Genomic DNA, 19,709 nt, shown 5'->3' with positions numbered 1-19,709 from the left:
ATTCTCCCTCTGGAAACCACGTCCGGTAATTGCAATTGATGCCGACGCGAGTCATTATGGTCCACGTCTTTTCCGTTGTCCGCCGTCTCTTATCAGAAAGATGCAGAGGGCCATTGCACCTTAGTATGTCCCGTCTTTGCACATTCCAGGGTAACTGTTCCTCTGCGATGTCGCGCGGTTTGCCACAGACGTGCATCAATTCCCAATAAGATAACGCTCGAAAGAAGAAGGTGCCATCAGATAGCTCTGGCTGGCCCAGCAGCCGTACTACACCTGCGGCGATCTCCACTGGTCCCAGCATCCAGTGGAAGGGACCTGCGGTGGCAACAGAGCGAGCACCTGCAGCTGGATCGCTCCCTCTTGCCTCCGTTGGTCAAACAACGGTTGGCGATTGGACAGTGCTTGGCCGGTTTACGTGCCTCCCTAGTATGGAATGCTCGACCGAAGCGTCCAGTGGGAGAGGCCGAAGCAATCCTTGGCTTACTCCGCAGCACCGCCGACGTCGAGATCCGCCACAGTTCCGGCCCGTGGGGTACACCACATGAACTTTGCACGTCGAGACCCGCCGGGAGTAACACCGAGCGTTCTGCTTGTCGCGCGCCGGCGCATGGTCGTGGGCAAATGGCCTCGCCTCTTTTAACCCTTCGTCCGCCCCTTCCCCACAGTTGGGAGCGGGTTCCCCGAGGTTGTGTTCTCTCGCAGTTAATATGCAGTGCAACTCCCTCCCACCTCACCTTGTCTCAGGCCGCTACCTCCCTTGTTCCCAGCTGTCGGTATAGAAGTTTCAGCCCCCGCCCGATCGAGCGCCTAGAGTGGTCCACTGGGAAGTTGCCTGGCTTCGATCTGAGCCGTGGCTGCTCAGCAAACCTTCTGGGTCTCCGTAAAATCTTTGACCGGTCGTCCTGCTTTTACTCCTAGGTGGGAGCTTCAAGGAATAACGGCCATGTCTTCCCCAACCCCACACGGGCAGCGCGAGCAGCTCGCGGCGCAGGACACCATCGAGCCCAGCGCTCCGACCACCACCTTCCCACAGCAGCAGCACTTAGAGAAGCAACTAAGTTCCAGCAGCAGCGGCGCTGATGCTGGAGTCGATGCCAAGAATGCCTCGCTCCCGGTCGAGGAGTACGGCATGGACCCGGAAAAACAAAGCGAGAGGGTCGGCTCGTTGCAGGCCAGGTCTGATTCCGAGAACGAGAGAGGGCCGCTGGTCAGACTGTGGCAGCGGCATTGGAAGAAGTTGGCCCAGTTGGTCGCCTTCATGGTATTCACCGCGTCCGTGACCCCTCACCGGTGCCCGCTCCGTGCTGTCTGTTTGTCGAACACCGAGCTGATGGTCCAGATCGCTGCAGTTGGTGGATTTATGGACTCGTCTTCTACCGCCATACCGATGGCAAGGGTTGGCTGATCCCGACCTTGGTTTATATCGCCATCCTGGTGAGGATCATAACGCTTTATGTCCCCGCCTCGCTAGTGCTACGCCCCGCCCGCTGGCTCTGGACTCGTTCCGTTGTCAAGGCCTACGATGCAATTCCGGCAAACTTGCACAAGCCGATCGCTGCCGCTGGGAGTGTTGCCGTCTTCCTGATCGGGAGCTTCGTGCCCGAGGAGACGGGAGACAACACGCGAGCTAACCGCGCCGTCTCCGTCTTTGGCCTCATCGTCATGCTGGCGGTTCTCACTGCCACCTCGCGCAACTGGAGAATCATCCCGTGGCATACGGTCATTGCTGGCATGTTGACGCAATTTATCGTCGCCGTCTTCGTGCTGCGCACGCAGGCCGGATACGACATCTTCAAATTCATTTCTGACATGGCGCGTGCGCTCCTGGGTTTCGCCCGCGATGGCATGGAGTTCCTGACCGACGAAAACCTGGCCGCGCGGACGTGGTTCCTGATAAGCGTTATCCCCGCGATCATCTTCTTCATCGCCCTTGTCCAGATGCTCTACTACGTCGGATTCCTGCAGTGGTTCATTGCAAAGTTTGCCGTCTTCTTCTTTTGGAGTCTGCGCGTCTCGGGCGCCGAGGCCGTCGTCGCCGCTGCCACGCCCTTCATCGGCCAGGGCGAATCAGCCATGCTCATCCGCCCCTTCATGGACCACCTGACCATGGCAGAAATTCACCAGATCATGACGTGTGGCTTTGCCACGATTGCTGGCTCCGTCCTAGTCGCCTACATTGGCATGGGCCTGAACGCCCAAGCACTGGTATCGAGTTGTATCATGTCCATCCCCGCCACTCTGGCCGTCTCCAAAATCAGATATCCTGAGACACAGACGCCCATAACGGCCGGCAAAGTCGAGGTACCCCCCAACAAAGAGGACGAACATACCGTCAACGCGCTTCATGCCTTCACCAACGGCTCTTGGTTCGGCCTGAAGATTGGCGCCACGATCGTCGCATGCATTCTTACTGTTGTCGCCTTTGTGGCCTTGGTCAACGGTTTACTGGGGTGGTGGGGCGGTTACTGGGGCATCAGCGATCCCCCACTTTCTCTCGAACTCATCCTCGGCTATGTCCTGTACCCTGTAGCGTGGCTGCTTGGAGTGCCCAAGAACGACCTCCGTGCAGTGGGTGAGCTCATCGGCAAGAAGATCATTGTTAACGAGTTCGTTGCCTTCAGAGCGTTGGTTACTGAGGCACCCTACATCCATATGGCGGCACGCTCAAAGTTGATTGCTACCTACGCCTGCTGTGTAAGCATTTCAATCTCCAGGAGTTTCTAAGGGTTCCAGTCATGCTGACCATCTGATCAATAGGGCTTTGGCAATATTGGCTCTCTCGGCATCCAGATTGGTGTGCTTTCGCAGATCTCGCCCAGGCGTTCTGGCGACGTCGTTAAAGTCTCCGTCTCGGCACTCTTCTGCGGTATTCTATCGACTCTGACCTCGGCTAGTATTGCCGGTATGCTGTTCAACGATGGAATGGTCTAGGGACATTGGCCGCGCCGATTTATCCAGCGGCCGTGATAATCAGTACAATTCCCGCGTTTTAGTGTTTGAAGATATTCAGTTGTAGGAACTTCAGGCAGGCCAGACAGTTTTTCGGCAGTCCCTCCGTGTCAGTCAGCCCCCTCGGTTAATTTTCAAGACCCAACCAAATTAGCGGAAGTGCGAAGTTGGAGTCAATGGTTGGCCTCTTGATTGACTCAACCGGAGGCACAAATAATACGCTATCTAAAAAGTAAACATCCGCCGCCGCTGCCTAAGTGGATTTGGGTGGATATAAAAGATCGGAGTTACCTGGAATCAGCATGCTGTCCACAATCTTAGATAGTTTGAATACATTGTTACGCATAGTCCTCTATGGCCCAGGATCGCTGCAGCAATGGTATAATTAGTCGCTTTCTTGACAAAGCCAGAGAACTACAGCATCGGGTTCTCGCAACTGGAACGCTATCTTTTGCCCAAATTAAGACCTATTGGTCCAAAACTACCAAGTATTGCCCCCAATTTCCAGATATCGGTCCACGTCCTCCGATTCCGATTAGATAAATCGAAGGCGAAGCTCTCGGTTCAAGAAGTCAAAACCGAGGTGCGCCAGTCTCAGCATAATCGTCGGCAGCCTTTCCCGGAACATGTAGATGCTAGGGAGTCTAGGTTTAAGAGCATTGCCCGTAAGGAACACCGGTCGTCAAAGTGTGTGATGATGGCGAAACCGCCTCCATCCAAACTTCACTTACGCTCGGAGAGAGAGCCAGATTCATCCTTTTGATCTCTCGAGCCATTCTCCCAAGTTCCGCTTTATGTCTGCGCATACGGCTGTTGAGTCTTCTACTGCCAAATAGGGTACTTAAGCCTGTGCCGTCGTTTCTTCCTGCTGGGAACAGGAAACGCAGGGGTGGGAAGCCTAAAATTAGTCTGCTAATTGTTATGGCTAAGATGTGTATCCCAATGACCATGTCGGACGCGGCGAAGCCTAGTTCGCATAGAAAGCTGGGCATGCATCTGCAGGAGACTGCAGGTTAAACAGGAAGGAAGAACATTTTCGAAAACTAAATAGTGTACTGCCGGTGATAGAGCAAAAGAATGTCACAAAGTAAGTATTCACCAGAAACAAGCATGCCATTAGTAGCCGCTGCTGCCTCTACTTCTGATACCCTATCCCCCAGTTTCTACACAACTGGCCACCCGCTTGAGAAATCCAGCCTGTTCCAGCCGAAGCGCTTCTGGCCATCGGCATAACCAACCCTCGTATCGACATAATGGTAGTACAAGACCTTAGATGATTAGGGTCAACGTCGTACAATATCTCTTGTGCAAAGGTCTGGGCCACTTACCGGTCCGTACGTCGGGTCTTGGTAAACACCTTGACCACCAGGGCCATAGACCCAGCTATGAGACTCGAGGACCATGGTACCGCCACCAGAGCGGCAGGATCTGCCCGTCCGGTCGGCAAACCCCCCAGTAGCGGACGTTGACCGGCAAACCAGAATCCGATACTCTTTCCCAGGTGCAGGCCTATCTCTATCATATCCACAGCAGGACCCCTTTGAAAAGAACAAATAGTAGTATCCTCCATGCCGAAATATGCTGGGGCCTTCCATTGCCCTGTCTCCGCTGTCAAACGACAGCTGGACTGCCGAACTGCCCGAATTAACCGCTGTTGGTGTCCCGCTCATCCGCACCTGATGAATGCCGTCCCACCAACTGCCAAAAGTGAGGTAGTAGGTCCCGTCGACGCCGATCAAGTTTCCGTCGATGGCGTTATACGGCTTTCCCGGGCTGGACGTCACCCCGATTGCGCCCAGGTCGGTCCAAGTCCCCACGTCCATGCTGGAAGAACGGGCGAGCCCGATAGCCGAAGTCTGCGAACCGAAGGTGCTGACCGAGTAGTACAAGTAATACTCATTGTTGACTAAGGATACGTCTGGTGCCTGGGGCCTTTATCAGTCGGATAAGCCCGCCACTAGTAGGCTTTGTCACGTTGGCATACTGACCCAGAGGTCCTGGTTTCCTGGTAAATTGATAGAAGATCCGCGAGGCACGGCTGCTCCCCGGTATGTCCAAGGACCAGTGAGATCGGGTGCCGTATGGACGGCGATCCGCCCCCCCGTGGAAAAGCGGAAATAGGTCCCATCGGGACGACGGATTATAGATGGATCGTGCGTGTTAGTGCATGTCCCTGTGCACGCCTCCGGTAGCGCGTAGCCGGAGACCAAACCAGGGACCACAGCGAGGACTTGAGCCAGTATAGAGATCCTGGCCATCACGAATTGACAACCAATCAGACGTTTCCAGTAAGCGAAGAAATCTCTGGTTCTGTTTCCAGACTGTCGAACGACAATTTACAAGCTTTATAAGCATGTATTAGTGAATCGATTTAGCGGGTAGGCCTGACATTGTGAGGAGCCGACAAGAGGCTGTGTTCTCCGTTCGCCCCGCCTACAGGCCAAAAGAGCACCCAAGGATCAGGCTACGAGATGTTTTGGATTCTTCCGGTAGGAAGGGAACGAACAACTATGTTATTCCACCCAGTTAGGAGGTTTATTGGCCTGTATAGGGCAGGCTAGAGCCGGAGTATTCTAGTGATTGATGGACTTTCCCCCAGCACGGGCCTGACCAATGTCGCGTCGGGGTTTGAATCCCCGGGAAGAAGGCAGATGCCTGGTTAAGAGGTAGATGCGCGCCAATCAGAGGATTAGGTTGATGCAAGGCGAAATGCACAGGTTGTATACCAAGATTCACCACGGCAAAAAGGAGGCGGGGTCTGGCTCCGCAAATTGCTACTTTGGAGGATTTTCTCCGTCTCGATTTTATACTGCTGCTATGTACTTGTGATAAAGAAGCAGGGGTACAAACAAACAACCGTTTAGTTGGGAGTAGAGCTCAAAACCCAACATTAAGCTACTAGCGCCGACCTTCGTGAACCTCCATACGTGCAAAATGAAGGCTGCGCCCTTACTAGTTTGGATTCTCTCAGCCTTTATAACTATTTTATCAGCTGCAACCTTCACGAATCCTCTTAAAGCGAGAGATGGATCCGATCCTCACATCGTTTACGCTGACGGGTTTTACTACTTGATGACCACTACGTGGACCAACCTACAGATAACTCGAGCGAAGACCCTGGAAGGGCTCAAGACTGGCGAGAACAAGGTAGTGTGGACTGATGCAAACCCAGCAAGGTGCTGCAACGTCTGGGCTCCCGAACTTCACAAGATTGACAACACGTACGCTCTTTCCAGGGAAAAAGTGAAGGACCCTGTAGCTAACACCCCTTCGGCAGATGGTGGATTTATTATACCGCGGGTAACCGTGCAAACTTGGACGGCCAACGCAGTCACGTCCTCAGAGGTACTAATAGCAGCTATAAGCCCCACGTCCCCGCCGCGTAATGAGTGCTAACAGGCCATGTATAGGCGGTGCGACGCCATGGGACACGTTTTCCTACGCTGGTCAACTTACACGTGATTGGGGCATCGACGGCACTGTTCTCCGCTTTCCGAGCCAGAACTATTTTGTTTGGTCATGCTTCCCTCGGCCGCAATCACAATCCCTCTGCATTGCGCCCATGAACTCACCCACATCGCTCGGGGCGTCCCGGGTGCTTTCTGAGCCGACTCTATCCTGGGAGCGAGTTGGGAACCCTGTCAACGAGGGCGCCGCGGCGCTTTACCATGATGACAGGATATTCTTGGCATATAGCGCCAGCTATTGCTGGACCAGCAGCTACCAGCTTGGCCTCCTCACATACAGAGGGTCCGGAGATCCAATGTTAGCTACGAGTTGGACAAAGTCAGGGCCTGTCTTTAGCTCAGCAAACGGGAACTACGGGACTGGACATAATGCGTAAGTTGCATGAACATCGGTCCATTCTGAGAATCCGGTACAGAAGCTAATCTGCCTGCTCAAAAGATTTTTCTTGAGTCCTGATGGATCGGAGATATGGAATGTCTACCATGCGACATGGATCAGGGAGGGCGCCTGCGACGGGAACAGATACACCGCCGCTAAAAGAGTTAACTGGAACTCAGATGGCTCGCCAGCTTTTGGGAGGGCAGATGCTCCTGGAACTAATATTACTGGTCCGTCTGGCGAATGATGACTTTCCTGTGCTTCCTGAAAGGTGTCAAGAAAGAGTCAATCATTAGCGACTGCATAATAGTAGTGGGCCTTGTGTTCTCCATGCCATTTCATGATCGGTGAAATTAACATTGTTCTCTGTGGGTTTGTTACTACATTGTTTGAGGCAGTGAACGCAAGATTGCTCGCTGCCCTTTTCATTCCCATACTGGTGTCACCTTCTTTCATCCCTCTCCATTCGTACTGTGAATAATCGACATCCTCTTCGGGTTCGAAAGTCCCTTTCCGGATCTATACTATTTCAATTTCCTCCATCACAGCACCCCCCGCTTCAACGGCCTCGCCATGCATAATTCCGTGGATATAACTCTCACCCACCAACCGCAGCTTTCTGATCTCGCCACACTCCACGTCGACGTTATCGTCATCCAATCCAATTCCTCCGCCTTCGTCCTTTCGGAAGACGAAGGGTCCTGCCGCACCAGGCAAGATACAGACCATATCGCCCACGGCGGTTGAAGCAGGCCCTAGACCGAGATAGCCCTTCTCCGTGACAAACAATTTCCTCTTGCCATATCGCTTTCGAAATGAGTTGAAAAATGAAGCATCATTGGGTTGGACCAGCGACTTTTCCTTGCCTGTTACAACGCGCATCACGTAACTGGGGTTCCCATAGAACGTTTCCAGCTCCTCCCAATTGGGCGTGTCAGCATTCTGACCTTGCTCAGTCACGGCTAAAGCTTGGAGTTTAACCAGAGTGTAGGCAAGCCACCCATACTCCGGCCGCCAAAGCAGTCTTGGCCGAGAATTGGTCTGCTCATGTATCTCGGCTGGACTGAGCCTATCCCAGCCCACGCGCACCCACATCTCCTTGGCCTTTTTCATGGCCTGCACAAAGCACATCGCACAATCTGGGGCCGGATCGGGCTCCTGGGACGCCTCCTCCTCGATCTCGGCGCGCACGACAACCATGGCGCTGACGAGCTCCTTAAACAATTCTGCGAACCGCGCGGGGGCAGGGTTGATGGTAGAACTGGCGTCCTGATCGGCACAGAGGGTCCGCCAGAGGACTTCGGTGCGGCGCTGCCCCGTGCCAGGGTAAGGCGTCTTGAGGAGCAAAGTCAGCTCGAACCAGGATGGGTCAAGAATGATGGCACTGTTGATGTGTGACGTGCGATCGTTGCCCGTTTCAACAATGGTGTCGACAACAGATGCGCGGAGGCGGAGGCGGGACCATGACCCGGCTGGTGAGAGCAGCGTTTGTGTCGTCGTGTTGTCGATGTGCTTTCCAGTGGCAGAATAGAAGCCGGCATTACACATCATGTTGAAGTAAGGCAGACTGAAGTCCGGTACCCAGGATGGGTAGGCGCCGATCCGGCGCATTGATGCGTCTTGCACGCACGAAAGAATCTTGAGCGATTGGCTGGTCTTGATGATGCGCCTGGTGGCGACAGCGTACACCTTCTCAATGGAGCTTTGGTACTCGACAGGCCAGGTAGCTCTCATCTCCGGGTCCATCAAGCCAAAGACACCGTAGATTTTATCCCGCGGGTTTGTCGCGACGAAGACCCACGTGTCATAGATGAGGTCCTCAAGGGTGAAGCGCCAGGCTCCGGAGGCTTCTTTGTTGTGATGATGCTCCCGCCAGTTTGCGAGCTTTAAGGCGTTGTGTTCAAGCGGCACAGCTGGTTGACCGGCCTCTATAAACATGATACTGGGGCTCCAACCCAGTTTGTCGCAGCGGGCTTCGATATTGCGGACCGCGGAGACAAGCTCAGCCCATACGATTTGCTGCTTGCCGCAGAGAAGAACGAGATGACGTGAGAGGATAGTTTCCTGGATGATCCATAAGCGCGAAAACCACTGTCGCTTGAGTAGGGCTGCCAGGCTGCACCAATCCGTCCAACTCGTATAGGCAAGGTTGTATCTTTCATAGATCTCTGAGTCCTGGCGACGGAAAGGTTTCACTTCGCTTTTCACGAATGAGTCCCTCGGGTATGCAGCAATCCTCGAGATGACTTTGGCTGCATCGGTTGACCACTGGTCCTCACAACCCAACCAAACGATGGTATTGGCGGCTTTTCTGTAGATCTCATCCATGAGCTTAACCTGCACGGCTCGCTCTTCAAAGTCGTTCTGGTTGATGCAAATGGCATCGATCCAGATGCAAAGATCGGACTGCGAGCCGGACGGTGACTCTGAGGACGATTCTTGGCCACGCTCTGGTTCTTGGCGGCTGATATGGGCACCTTCGAGCTCGTAGAGAGCATCTAGCAGATTCTTTTGCACATGGATAACCTTGCCATCACAGAGAATCGGGATTCTCCGAGACCAACCATACTGCTCGGTCACCGCATTGAAGTATTCGGTGAAATCGACGCCGTGCGCATAGGGGTTGCCCCAGGTGTATGACAAGGCATAATAGAAAGGATTGTCCTCCAGGTCGACAGCCTCCAGTGACACATGCGGTTTCTCATCCTTGTCCTTGCCTATGATCTTTAAGAGTCGGATGGAGGTCGGACTCGGTAGTAGTGACTGGTATCGATAGGGACCCCTGCTTTCCGGCTCCGTCTCATCGATATTGTGCAGTCCCATAGCCCTTGGTAACGTAATGATTTGGACTGTCACGTTGTACTCGCACTTTGTGATCTGAGTCACTGAGGGCAAAACGACTTCTCGCGTATTGGCCGCATCCGTTGAGCGCCCGGGGGCGGAGGGGCTGGGGCCGACGCTCCCTCGTGCGCACAACCCCACCCTCATTCCCGTCCCGCCTGCATCAATTATTCCCAGCGGACGAACTCCATCACGTGTGTAAAGCCATCCTCTGCCACATATCCGTGGCCACCAAACTCCTGCGATTTACAGAGCCAGAGCCTCACAAACGGGCTCCGGCTCATCCTGCAAAGTTGGTGGGGTCTCAAGTGTATGTACTGTACATACTATACTGCAATTACCGTACGTCTGTAGGTTGCCTAGCCCAAGGTAATCCGGCAAGTAAGGCGTAAGGGACATGAAATCTATGCACCAGTAAGTTACGCAATATTTGGCTCGAAAGCAGGATCTCTGGGCTGGATTACAGCTGGTTGACGTCATGCCGCCCCATGGCATCGCGCCCTTTCTACCGCCGACGCCATCAATACCAGAGCAAAACACTGAACCCAAAAAGAGACCCCGAAACTATTACAGCGTTATTATTCAAACGACGGAACCTCGGGAACCAAATAAGAATGAAGAAAATCTCCGAGGCAGTTAAGCAGGACCACACCCTCATCAAACGCGTGTACCGGCGGCTGTCAGACGCCAATCCGGAGGATCGCAACCCCGATGAGTTCATCTGGGTCTTGGACCGTTATTTGATGGTCGAGGATCTTGTTGTGATGCCCGCTCTCGACAGTCACATCGCACACGGCGGGGAAAGACATCACAAGCTGAGTGCCGATTATGACAGCGTAAGTGCTGTTGTTCCCCCCACCCTCCTTTCCCCAACGTATCCCAAAGACTCCCATGTTGATTAGGTCGCAGATCCATGAGAAACTACTTCACATGAAAAAATACAACCCTGCCGAGCCCAGCTTCGAGTCCTCGTTAAAAGCCATTTGGGTCGACCTGGAACCACACATTCGGGAAGAGACGACTGGCGATCTAACTCGACTAGAGGAAAGTCTCTCACAGTCAGACTCTGAGGCGCTGGCTAAGAAGTACGAGGACATCAAGGAGCTTTTGCAGAAGCCTTACGGAGAGAATGGCACACCAGACGCGCGGACCTTGTCGGCTATCTTAGGGATGCCTCGGCAAGAACTGTTAGTGAAGCTCGGGATTCGGGAGGAATGATGGGCCTCCAAGATCGAAGGAAAGTGGCTAAGCCTCACGAACCTGTTGACTTTATCGTCCTAGAGTACGGGGCTCCCCGCGTACCAATTTATTCTTGACCACATATCGGTTCCTAATGCAGCACCTTCGGTTACAAGTGTCAACCAAAGATCACCAACTTGAGTTAGTGTCCTGAAATAGAGCCAAGTCCTGGACACGGTTGCACAGCAAACATTGACTACAGGGCTCTAGCAATGTGCCGCAATATTATGTTCCTGGGAACCCAACTTCCGATGGTTCAGGACTTGGCCATACCATAATCATCCCGAGCCCGCGCAACTAGCTGTTGCTCTGTTGGCTTCAGACCATATGCATTCTAGCCTTCCTTGCCTCCACGCAGGCGAGGGCCGGTGTAGCAGGCCTCATGGCCAATAGGGTAGGGGTCCGTAGACGATGAACGGGCTTAAGCGTCAACGGCCAGTTAGGTCCAGTCATGTAATTAGGTAGGCAAACGTTGTTGGTGAGTTTAGGGTCGATTTATCACTGCACCTCATAATTAGGTGCCTACCCTTGTGACACCGTAACCGTTCTAAATGTCTCACTAATACCGTAGGTAGTTGGTTTGTTGATAACCCTTCACTTGGCCGGCTTCAGGCTGAATGTACCGTAATCGTCATGCCAAGTTGTACTTTTCCCACTGATGTTTCTTTTGAAAGTCATTCTGATCTCTATGATGGCCAACAGCTATCGAAGCTACAGCATCAATCATTATTGCAATCGCCCTGTACTTGTCTCTTCGACCATTACTAGCGCGCTAAGGCACGCGGTTACCGGCGATATAGTGATGGTGATATTGTCCATATATACAGGGACCAGTGCTCATTGTACAGTGTCGTAAGACTACCTAGTTAGCCGCATATCTTTCATCCCTAGATCAAAGTTAAAAGAGATCCCATGCACATATCCCAGCAGAGGAGCGAGTGCTGGGGAGCTAACTCTAGCTATTTGCGGCACCACCTTTCAGGGTTAATCAGCTCTGATGGATAATTTGCACCCTTCTCAACTAACTGATCTGCATGGGCCCCACTCACCTCCTGCCCCAGCATTCCCCCTCCCCTTTCTCCTCTTTAAAACAACCGGAATATGATCCACGATTCGCTCTGGATGGCGTGACGCAGCGGCACCCTAGATTTCACGCTCCCGTTAACCAGACACACCTAATACTCCGCCATAGCTCGATTTGGCATGTTATTCATAGCAACAAAGGGAAGATTTGCAGTGTCCTTCAGTCTCGCAAGCTCCTGGTCCCTATGTCCCCAACCATGGCACCGATCCAGGAAAAGAGCGAGCTTGCCCCGTCAGCTGCAGCTGCCAATCCGGATTATGATCTATCAGCGCCAATCAGCCCAGGTGCATTCGGCTTACGACAGAACTTACCATCCTATGGGGATGCACACTTCTCTCTCTTCATGCGGAAGCTCTTCATTAAAGCTCTAGGCTATAGCGAAGATGCACTCTCGCGACCAATCGTTGGCATCGTCAGCACCTACTCGAGCTTCAACCCTTGTCACGCTAACATACCACAGCTCATTGACGCAGTGAAACGAGGCGTGCAACTAAATGGTGGACTAGCCATCGACTTTCCGACTATCAGCCTACATGAGTCCTTTGCCGCGCCAACGAGTATGTATCTACGCAACTTGATGAGCATGGATACGGAAGAGATGATACAAGCACAGCCTGTCGACTCGGTTGTTCTTATAGGGGGTAAGACCGCGACCAGCATCTCGCTGAATTCAGGGGTTATACAAAACTAGCTTGAGTTGCTAACCTACCCAGGGTGTGACAAGACGACTCCAGCCCAGCTTATGGGCGGCATCTCTGCCAATAAACCCATCGTCCACCTCGTAACAGGCCCTATGCTGCCTGGAAGCTTTCAAGGGGTGAGAGTTGGCGCATGCACGGATTGCAGGAGCAATTGGGCCAGGTTCCGGGCCGGAGCACTCTGATATTGAAGGCATTTCTGCTCTCAGCGAGGAATTAGCTCCTACTGTATGTCCAAGATTTTCTCCATCTCGTGCGTCTTCTCGGGCTGCTGGTTTGTCTTCCCGGATGATCATCCACATAACGCTCTCATCGTACAGCCCTTAACGAAAACCACTTGCTCAATGGTCCAATTTAGAAAGGAAAAGGTCATATCCGACGCCATCATGCAATGGTTTGGTTCTTCTTCTTTACGATGTTGCTGTCATTGAAAGTTCGGTTTAGTGTCGGGTGTAAGAAAGCGAATTGGGTTCTAGTCCTGGAAGACAACTCCGAACAAAGATGGTCTCTTACTAACGTAGCATAGGGCGGCACCTGCGGTGTGATGGGCACGGCCAGTACCATGGCCTGCCTTCTTGTAGCACTAGGGATGATGCCTATCCAAGGCGCCGCCGCGCCCGCTGTTTCCTCTGCCCGCCTACGCATCGCCGAATCCACTGGAGCTCGCGCTGTACATCTTGCGAAAGAAAGCCTCCAACCCCAGTCTATACTCTCACAGGAATCCTTCCTGAATGCCATCACAGTTCTCCAAGCCATCGGCGGCTCCACCAACGCCATCATTCACCTCATGGCCATTCTTAACAGGCATCCGATGGTAGCGGGCACCATCAACCCGTCTACCATCGACTCCATAGGCCGACACACACCCCTTATCGTCGACCTGAAGCCCAGCGGTGAGAACTACATGACCGACTTCTATAATTCAGGTGGCATGCTCGCCCTGCTCCACGAGCTCAAGCCTCTGCTTTATCTTGATGCTATGACCGTCACGGGGCAGACCCTCGGCCAGGAACTGGCCAAAACCCCCTTCTACCCACTACCGCGCCACAGCCCCGCCAACTGCATCCGCCCGCTTGAGGACCCGCTCTACCCTTGCTCGTCCCTTGTGGTCTTTCAGCGGGGGAACCTCTCCCCGGGCGGCGCGGCCGTCATGAAAGCGAGCGCATCCAAGGATCGACGTCTTCTGCACCACCGCGGGAGAGCTGTCGTTTTTGATGGGTCAGCGGATCTCGCAGCACGGATTGACGACCCCAATCTGGATATTGACGCCGACAGCGTGCTGGTGCTGCGAGGGATCGGCCCCGTGGGGAATCCCGGGATGCCCGAGGCAGGGGCTGATTCCGATCCCTAGGAAATTGGCGGCTCAAGGGGTGGCGGATATGCTGAGGATTTCCGACGGGCGGATGAGTGGGACGGCCGGGGGGACGATCGTGCTACATGTTTCACCTGAGGGGGCTGATCCAGAGTCTGTGTTAGGGGTGGTCAGGGACGGAGATATCATTTGCTGTGATGTTGAGCAACGGTTGTTGAGTGTGGAATTACCGGAAGAGGACATAAAGGCGAGGATACAACAAAGGAGACGCGAGCTCATGCACACAGGGACGGCGCCTTGGGTGGCTCAGGGGAGAATAAGGGGCTATCGCGGGCTTTACATGCGTGAGGTAAATCAAGCTGAGGATGGCGTGGATTTTCGCTTCTTGACTGCTGGTGGGCCTAGGAAGCCGCCTAAGGAAGTTTATGACGTCGGGGTTCAAGTTAGGATGTTATGAGCTTGTCTTTCGGAGTATAGGCAAACGTTTTCGAAGGAGTACAGTCCGCCCGCTTAGTGATGCCAAACAGAACCACAGTCCTCATCTACTAGCGAAAATAACAGATAAGGGAAAGAAACGATCGTAACCGCGATATTAAAAGAAGGAACAGAAAACAAAAAAAAGGGGGTGGGGGTGGGGTTGGGTTGGGTTGGGTTGATGGAAGAAAAGAAAAAGAAAAATAGGACTAGTGCTGAGCACTATAATCTTCTGCCATCAAACCGCGCTGCTTGTCTTGATGGAGAAAGTAGTGAAAGACTGGACATGACGGCCCGCGGCCATTATAACTGTGGGATACCCGTACCAAAGACAAATACAATGCGATGATCTCAATTTCCGCAGCATTAATGACTCTTCCACGCAAGCATGATCGTGTGGCTGGTTATATCAGTGATCAAGCATGAGACAGCTTTCTGCATATTCGCGACAGACCTCTTAAGGTAGATGAGAATACTCGATATTCCTGCCAAGCAGTCCCTGCCGCCGGGGAGAATAAGTCTTTTTAGTAAGCTCTAGGAATTTGGATATACTCGACGTTATTTGCCGCCGCCGGGGAGTTCAGTGGGAAATCTTTGCGGAGGAATTTGCCAGGCGCCTACAAGGATCAGGGGGCGAACAGGAATATAGAGCAATAAATAATCCCCGAGATCGACCGATGGAAATGGCCAAGCAACGCACATATCATTGCGACGGGTCTGGGGAAGTCACGAGAACAGTAACGACGATTAGGAGGCCGTACCGGGCGGCACTAATTAGTACGGTTCCGCTGCGGATTGACCCATTACCATGGCGTCGTGTTGGACTGGCCCTCGAAGACTAGATAGGGAGACTAAGCCTCCAAATCGCACGGCTAGATCTATGGGACCCTAAACCTCAGCAGCAGGTTCAGTACTCTAACAGATGTATCTGCCACAAAGTCCTGATCCGCCTTGCTGGGCTGATTGGAGATGATGGATGGTTGTAGCCAAGAAATTTGCTAACGGAGAATTTATGTCGTTTCCCGCTCTCGACTCTTGTCGTCCGGGTGGTTTGTGGATGGGGTATTGACGCTGTGCCGGAGCCGAGCGATAGTCTCATTTGCATATATGAAAGGTGCTGTCCGGAACCAGGGCAGAGCTTAGAGGGTAAGACAGGAGCGGGGATCCCAGGTTGGTTGGACCCCGGGTGAGTTGGCAGCGTGTCGGGTTGTTCTTTTCTTTTCTTTTCGCGACCTCGGAGGTAATCTGCCTGCTAGTCATAAGAAAAGGCCCTTGTGGCTTGGTTTTAGGAAGGAGGAAACTGGCAACCCGAAACATCACGCTGCTATCGGCATATCGCGGGGCTCTCCTTTCGGAGTTGCGCTGACCCGGCCAAGCAGCAGATTTTTCTTCCCGCCGCCGCCCAAACTGGGACCGTCGATGTAACCCTGTCGTGTCATGTCCGGACCATGACGGGAACGCTAAGCCCCGCCTCAGGATGGGAGCCTGTACTTAGAGATACCCGGAAAAGAAAAGGCGCCACTCAGGGACGGGAGCACTCTCTTTGGTCGAGCACACACGCCTGCAAATAAGAAACGCTTTCGATCTTAATAGAGCCGAGCACCGCGGTCCCGAGAGTTCAGCAGCAAGCCTCAGCGAATCGCCTGCTTCGGCGGCCCACCTCAAGCTTAGACTAATGCAAGGGACAAGAAGTTATGTTCAGGCCCAGTGGGAGCGATGCAACACTTAGTCCGCAGGCTACCACATGGCAACGCATCAATCGTTGTTGACAAGCGAGCTGTCAATCGATTATGACCGGAGTCGTTTGTACCTGCAATGGAATATGCGCTCTTCGGCGTAATCTGGGCCATGCTCTGCTGCTGATCAAGATTGTCCCCATTCCAGGAGATTGCTTTTCGCGCCGATACGCACCGCATGCATATGACAACAGTGCGAGCGGTACAGGAAACCATCGTGACTCAGAAAACTAACGCTGATCATGCTGGAAAGCAAGTTCTTCGAAACGGGCGACTTGGGGAATGGACCATTAGGCAGCGCAGCAGACTGGTAGCCCAATGGCTTGGCCACTTTCTCTGGTAACCCGTCAAGGTTTGTCCATCGGAGCCTCTCATCTCGTGATGGAAACTACCCCCAACCACCGAGGGGTAGGAAGAAGAAAACTAAATAGCGCGAATGCGTTGGCACATCAGACCACCCAGTTGTGCTTTCCTTGCGCCAATTATAGGGCTTCGGACACTCGAAGTAATCTCCCGCTGAGGATGTCGTCTCGGTCGGCCAGGGGGGAATGCTCTCGGGGTCCCCTCTTAGTCGGCCGCGTGGTCTAGCATCGCTTTGCGAGGCCAGCAAGCCAAGCGCAGCGGCTAGAGCAGCAATTCAGCAAGGCCTTGTGTACGAGGACAATGGGGATGTCGAAGAGTTGAGTGATATGGCGCCCGGCCGAACGACTTTTGTCGCATTCCGCCGATCCAAACTAGGAGGCATTAATGAGAAGAAAACTGGAGAGCAGCACCGACACCATGCAGAGTACGGTGCAATCCCTTCTCGATGATCACGAGGCCCTTGCGTCTGGGACGACGCCCGGCCATCGAGTCTTCCCTTCTCGAGCAACATGCAAGAGTGAGAGGCCGACTTGACATCGGCAGTTCAATCCCATCTCGTATATGTCCAAACACCGCAAGCGATCTTGGTGCCCCTCAAGACTGGGATACGGTTGACTCGACACCATTGTGGCGCGCGGCCCGAGCCCTGGTTATTCGGGGAGGGAGGGAGAGGAGGGAAGCGGGTGGAGGGGTGGTTCTGGACCGAACTGGGATTGATGGAGGGATGCAGTCGTATCGACGGCGGGCGGTTGGAACGGTATGGTCGGGGAGAAGTGCCTAGAACCAAGCGTTGAGGTGCTCACTGCATGCCCGACCACCCATCTCCACTGTGGCGTTCTCCTTGGGACCCGAGATGTCAGAAAGCTCACAGAACACGCTTGTGCAAGGTACGCGAATCCATCAGCGAATCAGGAGTAGGAAGTTAGATGAAATACCCTCCAAAATAAGAGGCTGCAAAAAGACGACGGGATGGAATGAAAGAAGCAAGTACATCTTTCCTGGCTGGTTCGAGAATCGAAGCAGTGTAAAGGCAATGGTCCTCGCTTTCCGAAGCGGTGAGAGAGAACGGCCAGCGACGGCGGCGCTGCCCCATAAGATTTCCGTCATGGTAGGATCCGGATTCCAAGGGATGTACGCTGTCATCGCTCCTGAACAGAGTCTGAGTAATTGCATGAATTGCATCAGGAGAGATGAAGGTCGGGCTTTGCCTGCAAGAAAATCCATCCGGCCCCACCCGCCATCGCGCTCTGCTGCGCAAGTTTCTCCGAGCGTTTCTGTGGAGCCACCTCAGACCGAGCCGGCTGGTTGCCCGCCTGCAACGATTTCTTGTGCGTCATCACCCCCCACTTCCTTCTGCCATCCCTGTGACAGCTCCGCCGCAAGCCGTAGCGAGTCCACCTCTCTGCCGCGAGAGAAGTGGTATTCGAGAAACACCAAGGACACAAACCCGCTGCCATGAGAGGCACGCAGGGCTACTCCGAGGGCATCAAGCCTAATGCCCTAACCTAACCTTCCAAGCTCTAGTACTGTGCTATGCCCACGCTCTTTGCCGCAGGTGGTGGTAACTCGCACCTTGCCTATTGCCAATGCAGTGCTGCGTTAACCCACTCCCAAGAGAGATATCTTCAACGTAGAAACATGAGACTGTAAGATTGACGACGTGGGGTACAAGCTTGGTGGTGCGAGAGGTTTGACTTCCTGTGACGCTGCTTATTAGGAGCCACATCCACTGGGAAGAAGATCACTCGCATGCAAGTGGGCCCAACGGCTGACCGCCTCCACATATCCGAGCAGAGATGGAAGCTTGGAACTACTGTCATCCAGTGTTCGAAATCTTGCTCCACGACGCGTGTTCATCCGAATGGGAAAACAACGGCTAGACCATGATTCTAGTGCCAACACACAAGGTCGCGATACGCTGACGGGCGATATATTGGAGACAATAGAGCCATTCAAATTTCACATCACTCATCAACGGCGCACTCGAAAACTCCAGTCAGGTGCGTCGCTCCACACAGATCGCGCTGGTCATCACGAACCGTGCCAACGTTCCACCCGCTTGGCCGGATTGGGGACAGGATGATCCTATTGGCCCCTTCAACCCGCCACCGTTGACCAAGCCCAACAGGTCGACGCAGTTTTTCCTGAATCATCACAGCGAATCGCGCTGTGGAGATTTTCGTCGGACCAGCGACTGGTCGGCAAAAATTGATTGGGTCGTAGAGGCTCCGGCTCCGGCTTTCAGCAGGGCCTGAGGCCTGAGACCCCGAGGCCAACCACGAGCCACCCATCTCTGCGAGAACCCGCGCCCAACCGACTTGGAGCGTACTGCGAACATACAAGTGCCCGATTACACGTGGTGCCAGTGGCGCTATCGCAAATACTTGCTACTCCGACGTTCGACCGCCCACGTAATTGCACGGGCGGTCTGGCGACCTTCCCCCAAGACCCTTTAGGAGCACGTAGCATCGCGAGTTGGTGAGGCGGAAGCACCCTGGCTGCCCGCTGCCCGGCCTCACAGCCTGGAGATCCGACGGGCATCATTCGTCGAGCACATCCGGCGAGACACCAACTGCTTACACCCAGCCACCAAGGTTCAAGAAGGACCCGTATGTGCGACTTTCTCGGAGCCGGGTGCACTGATTATAACCGCCAAAGCTCGGAGCGGGAACAGGTGACAACATAAGTTGGATCTCTCCGCTATCACCTGCGGCCGTCAGTTCGGAATCTCTGCTACCGCGGCTCCGTTCCCGCGGTTACAAGAACTCGGTGCCAGCCGCCAGGCTGGGGCATACCCACTCATCAACTGCCGCCTGTGCTGGGCTTGCCGCTCCCCGGCCACCACCACATCCATTGTCTGGACCGGCTGGACTGTGCTTGCGTCTACACTAGCCCCGCAAGGCATGGGATTTCACCCCATCCAGCACACACTGCGGCGGGCACCCAATTGACAACCATCCCTGTCAATGCCACACAACCTCGCTGCAAGCTCCTCCCATTGCCGTGTCTGATCCCAAACAACAAAATTGTCGGCCCCGCCACCTCTCTTCCCGCACCAACACCTGATCAAGCATCCGACCACCTCCATTAACTCGCATGCTCGACATTGCAGCCTCTATCGAGGTTCGAAGCTGACCCAGCACGATACTCATGTTCGCGAAGCTCCT

General features: G+C 53.8%; 5 protein-coding genes across 5 annotated transcripts; 3 read left to right on the top strand and 2 right to left on the bottom strand.

Moving 5' to 3' along the window:
• Positions 1-943: 943 nt before the first annotated feature.
• On the top strand, positions 944-2,931 carry MFIFM68171_08525 (Concentrative nucleoside transporter C-terminal domain-containing protein; the record flags this gene model as incomplete). The annotated part of the gene is made up of 3 exons (XM_071063945.1): positions 944-1,272; positions 1,350-2,694; positions 2,758-2,931. 3 exons carry the CDS (start codon positions 944-946, stop codon positions 2,929-2,931), a joined length of 1,848 nt encoding a protein of 615 aa, XP_070920046.1.
• Positions 2,932-4,112: 1,181 nt separating this feature from the next.
• Positions 4,113-5,207, bottom strand: MFIFM68171_08524 (Arabinan endo-1,5-alpha-L-arabinosidase; the record flags this gene model as incomplete). Its single annotated transcript, XM_071063944.1, has 3 exons — positions 4,113-4,217; positions 4,278-4,874; positions 4,938-5,207. 3 exons carry the CDS (start codon positions 5,205-5,207, stop codon positions 4,113-4,115), a joined length of 972 nt encoding a protein of 323 aa, XP_070920045.1.
• Positions 5,208-7,314: 2,107 nt separating this feature from the next.
• Positions 7,315-9,618, bottom strand: MFIFM68171_08523 (Heterokaryon incompatibility domain-containing protein; the record flags this gene model as incomplete). The annotated part of the gene is made up of 1 exon (XM_071063943.1): positions 7,315-9,618. One exon carries the CDS (start codon positions 9,616-9,618, stop codon positions 7,315-7,317), a length of 2,304 nt encoding a protein of 767 aa, XP_070920044.1.
• A 632-nt stretch (positions 9,619-10,250) lies between these two features.
• MFIFM68171_08522 (DNA nickase) lies at positions 10,251-10,854 on the top strand (the record flags this gene model as incomplete). Its single annotated transcript, XM_071063942.1, has 2 exons — positions 10,251-10,472; positions 10,546-10,854. 2 exons carry the CDS (start codon positions 10,251-10,253, stop codon positions 10,852-10,854), a joined length of 531 nt encoding a protein of 176 aa, XP_070920043.1.
• A 1,301-nt stretch (positions 10,855-12,155) lies between these two features.
• MFIFM68171_08521 (Dihydroxy-acid dehydratase, putative) lies at positions 12,156-14,008 on the top strand (the record flags this gene model as incomplete). The annotated part of the gene is made up of 4 exons (XM_071063941.1): positions 12,156-12,600; positions 12,673-12,776; positions 12,835-12,885; positions 13,184-14,008. 4 exons carry the CDS (start codon positions 12,156-12,158, stop codon positions 14,006-14,008), a joined length of 1,425 nt encoding a protein of 474 aa, XP_070920042.1.
• Positions 14,009-19,709: the final 5,701 nt, after the last annotated feature.

The sequence above is a fragment of the Madurella fahalii genome, assembly GCF_045866475.1.
Source record: "Madurella fahalii IFM 68171 DNA, scaffold_4, whole genome shotgun sequence".
Taxonomy (NCBI): domain Eukaryota; kingdom Fungi; phylum Ascomycota; class Sordariomycetes; order Sordariales; genus Madurella; species Madurella fahalii.
This window is presented reverse-complemented; position numbering and strand designations above follow the sequence as displayed.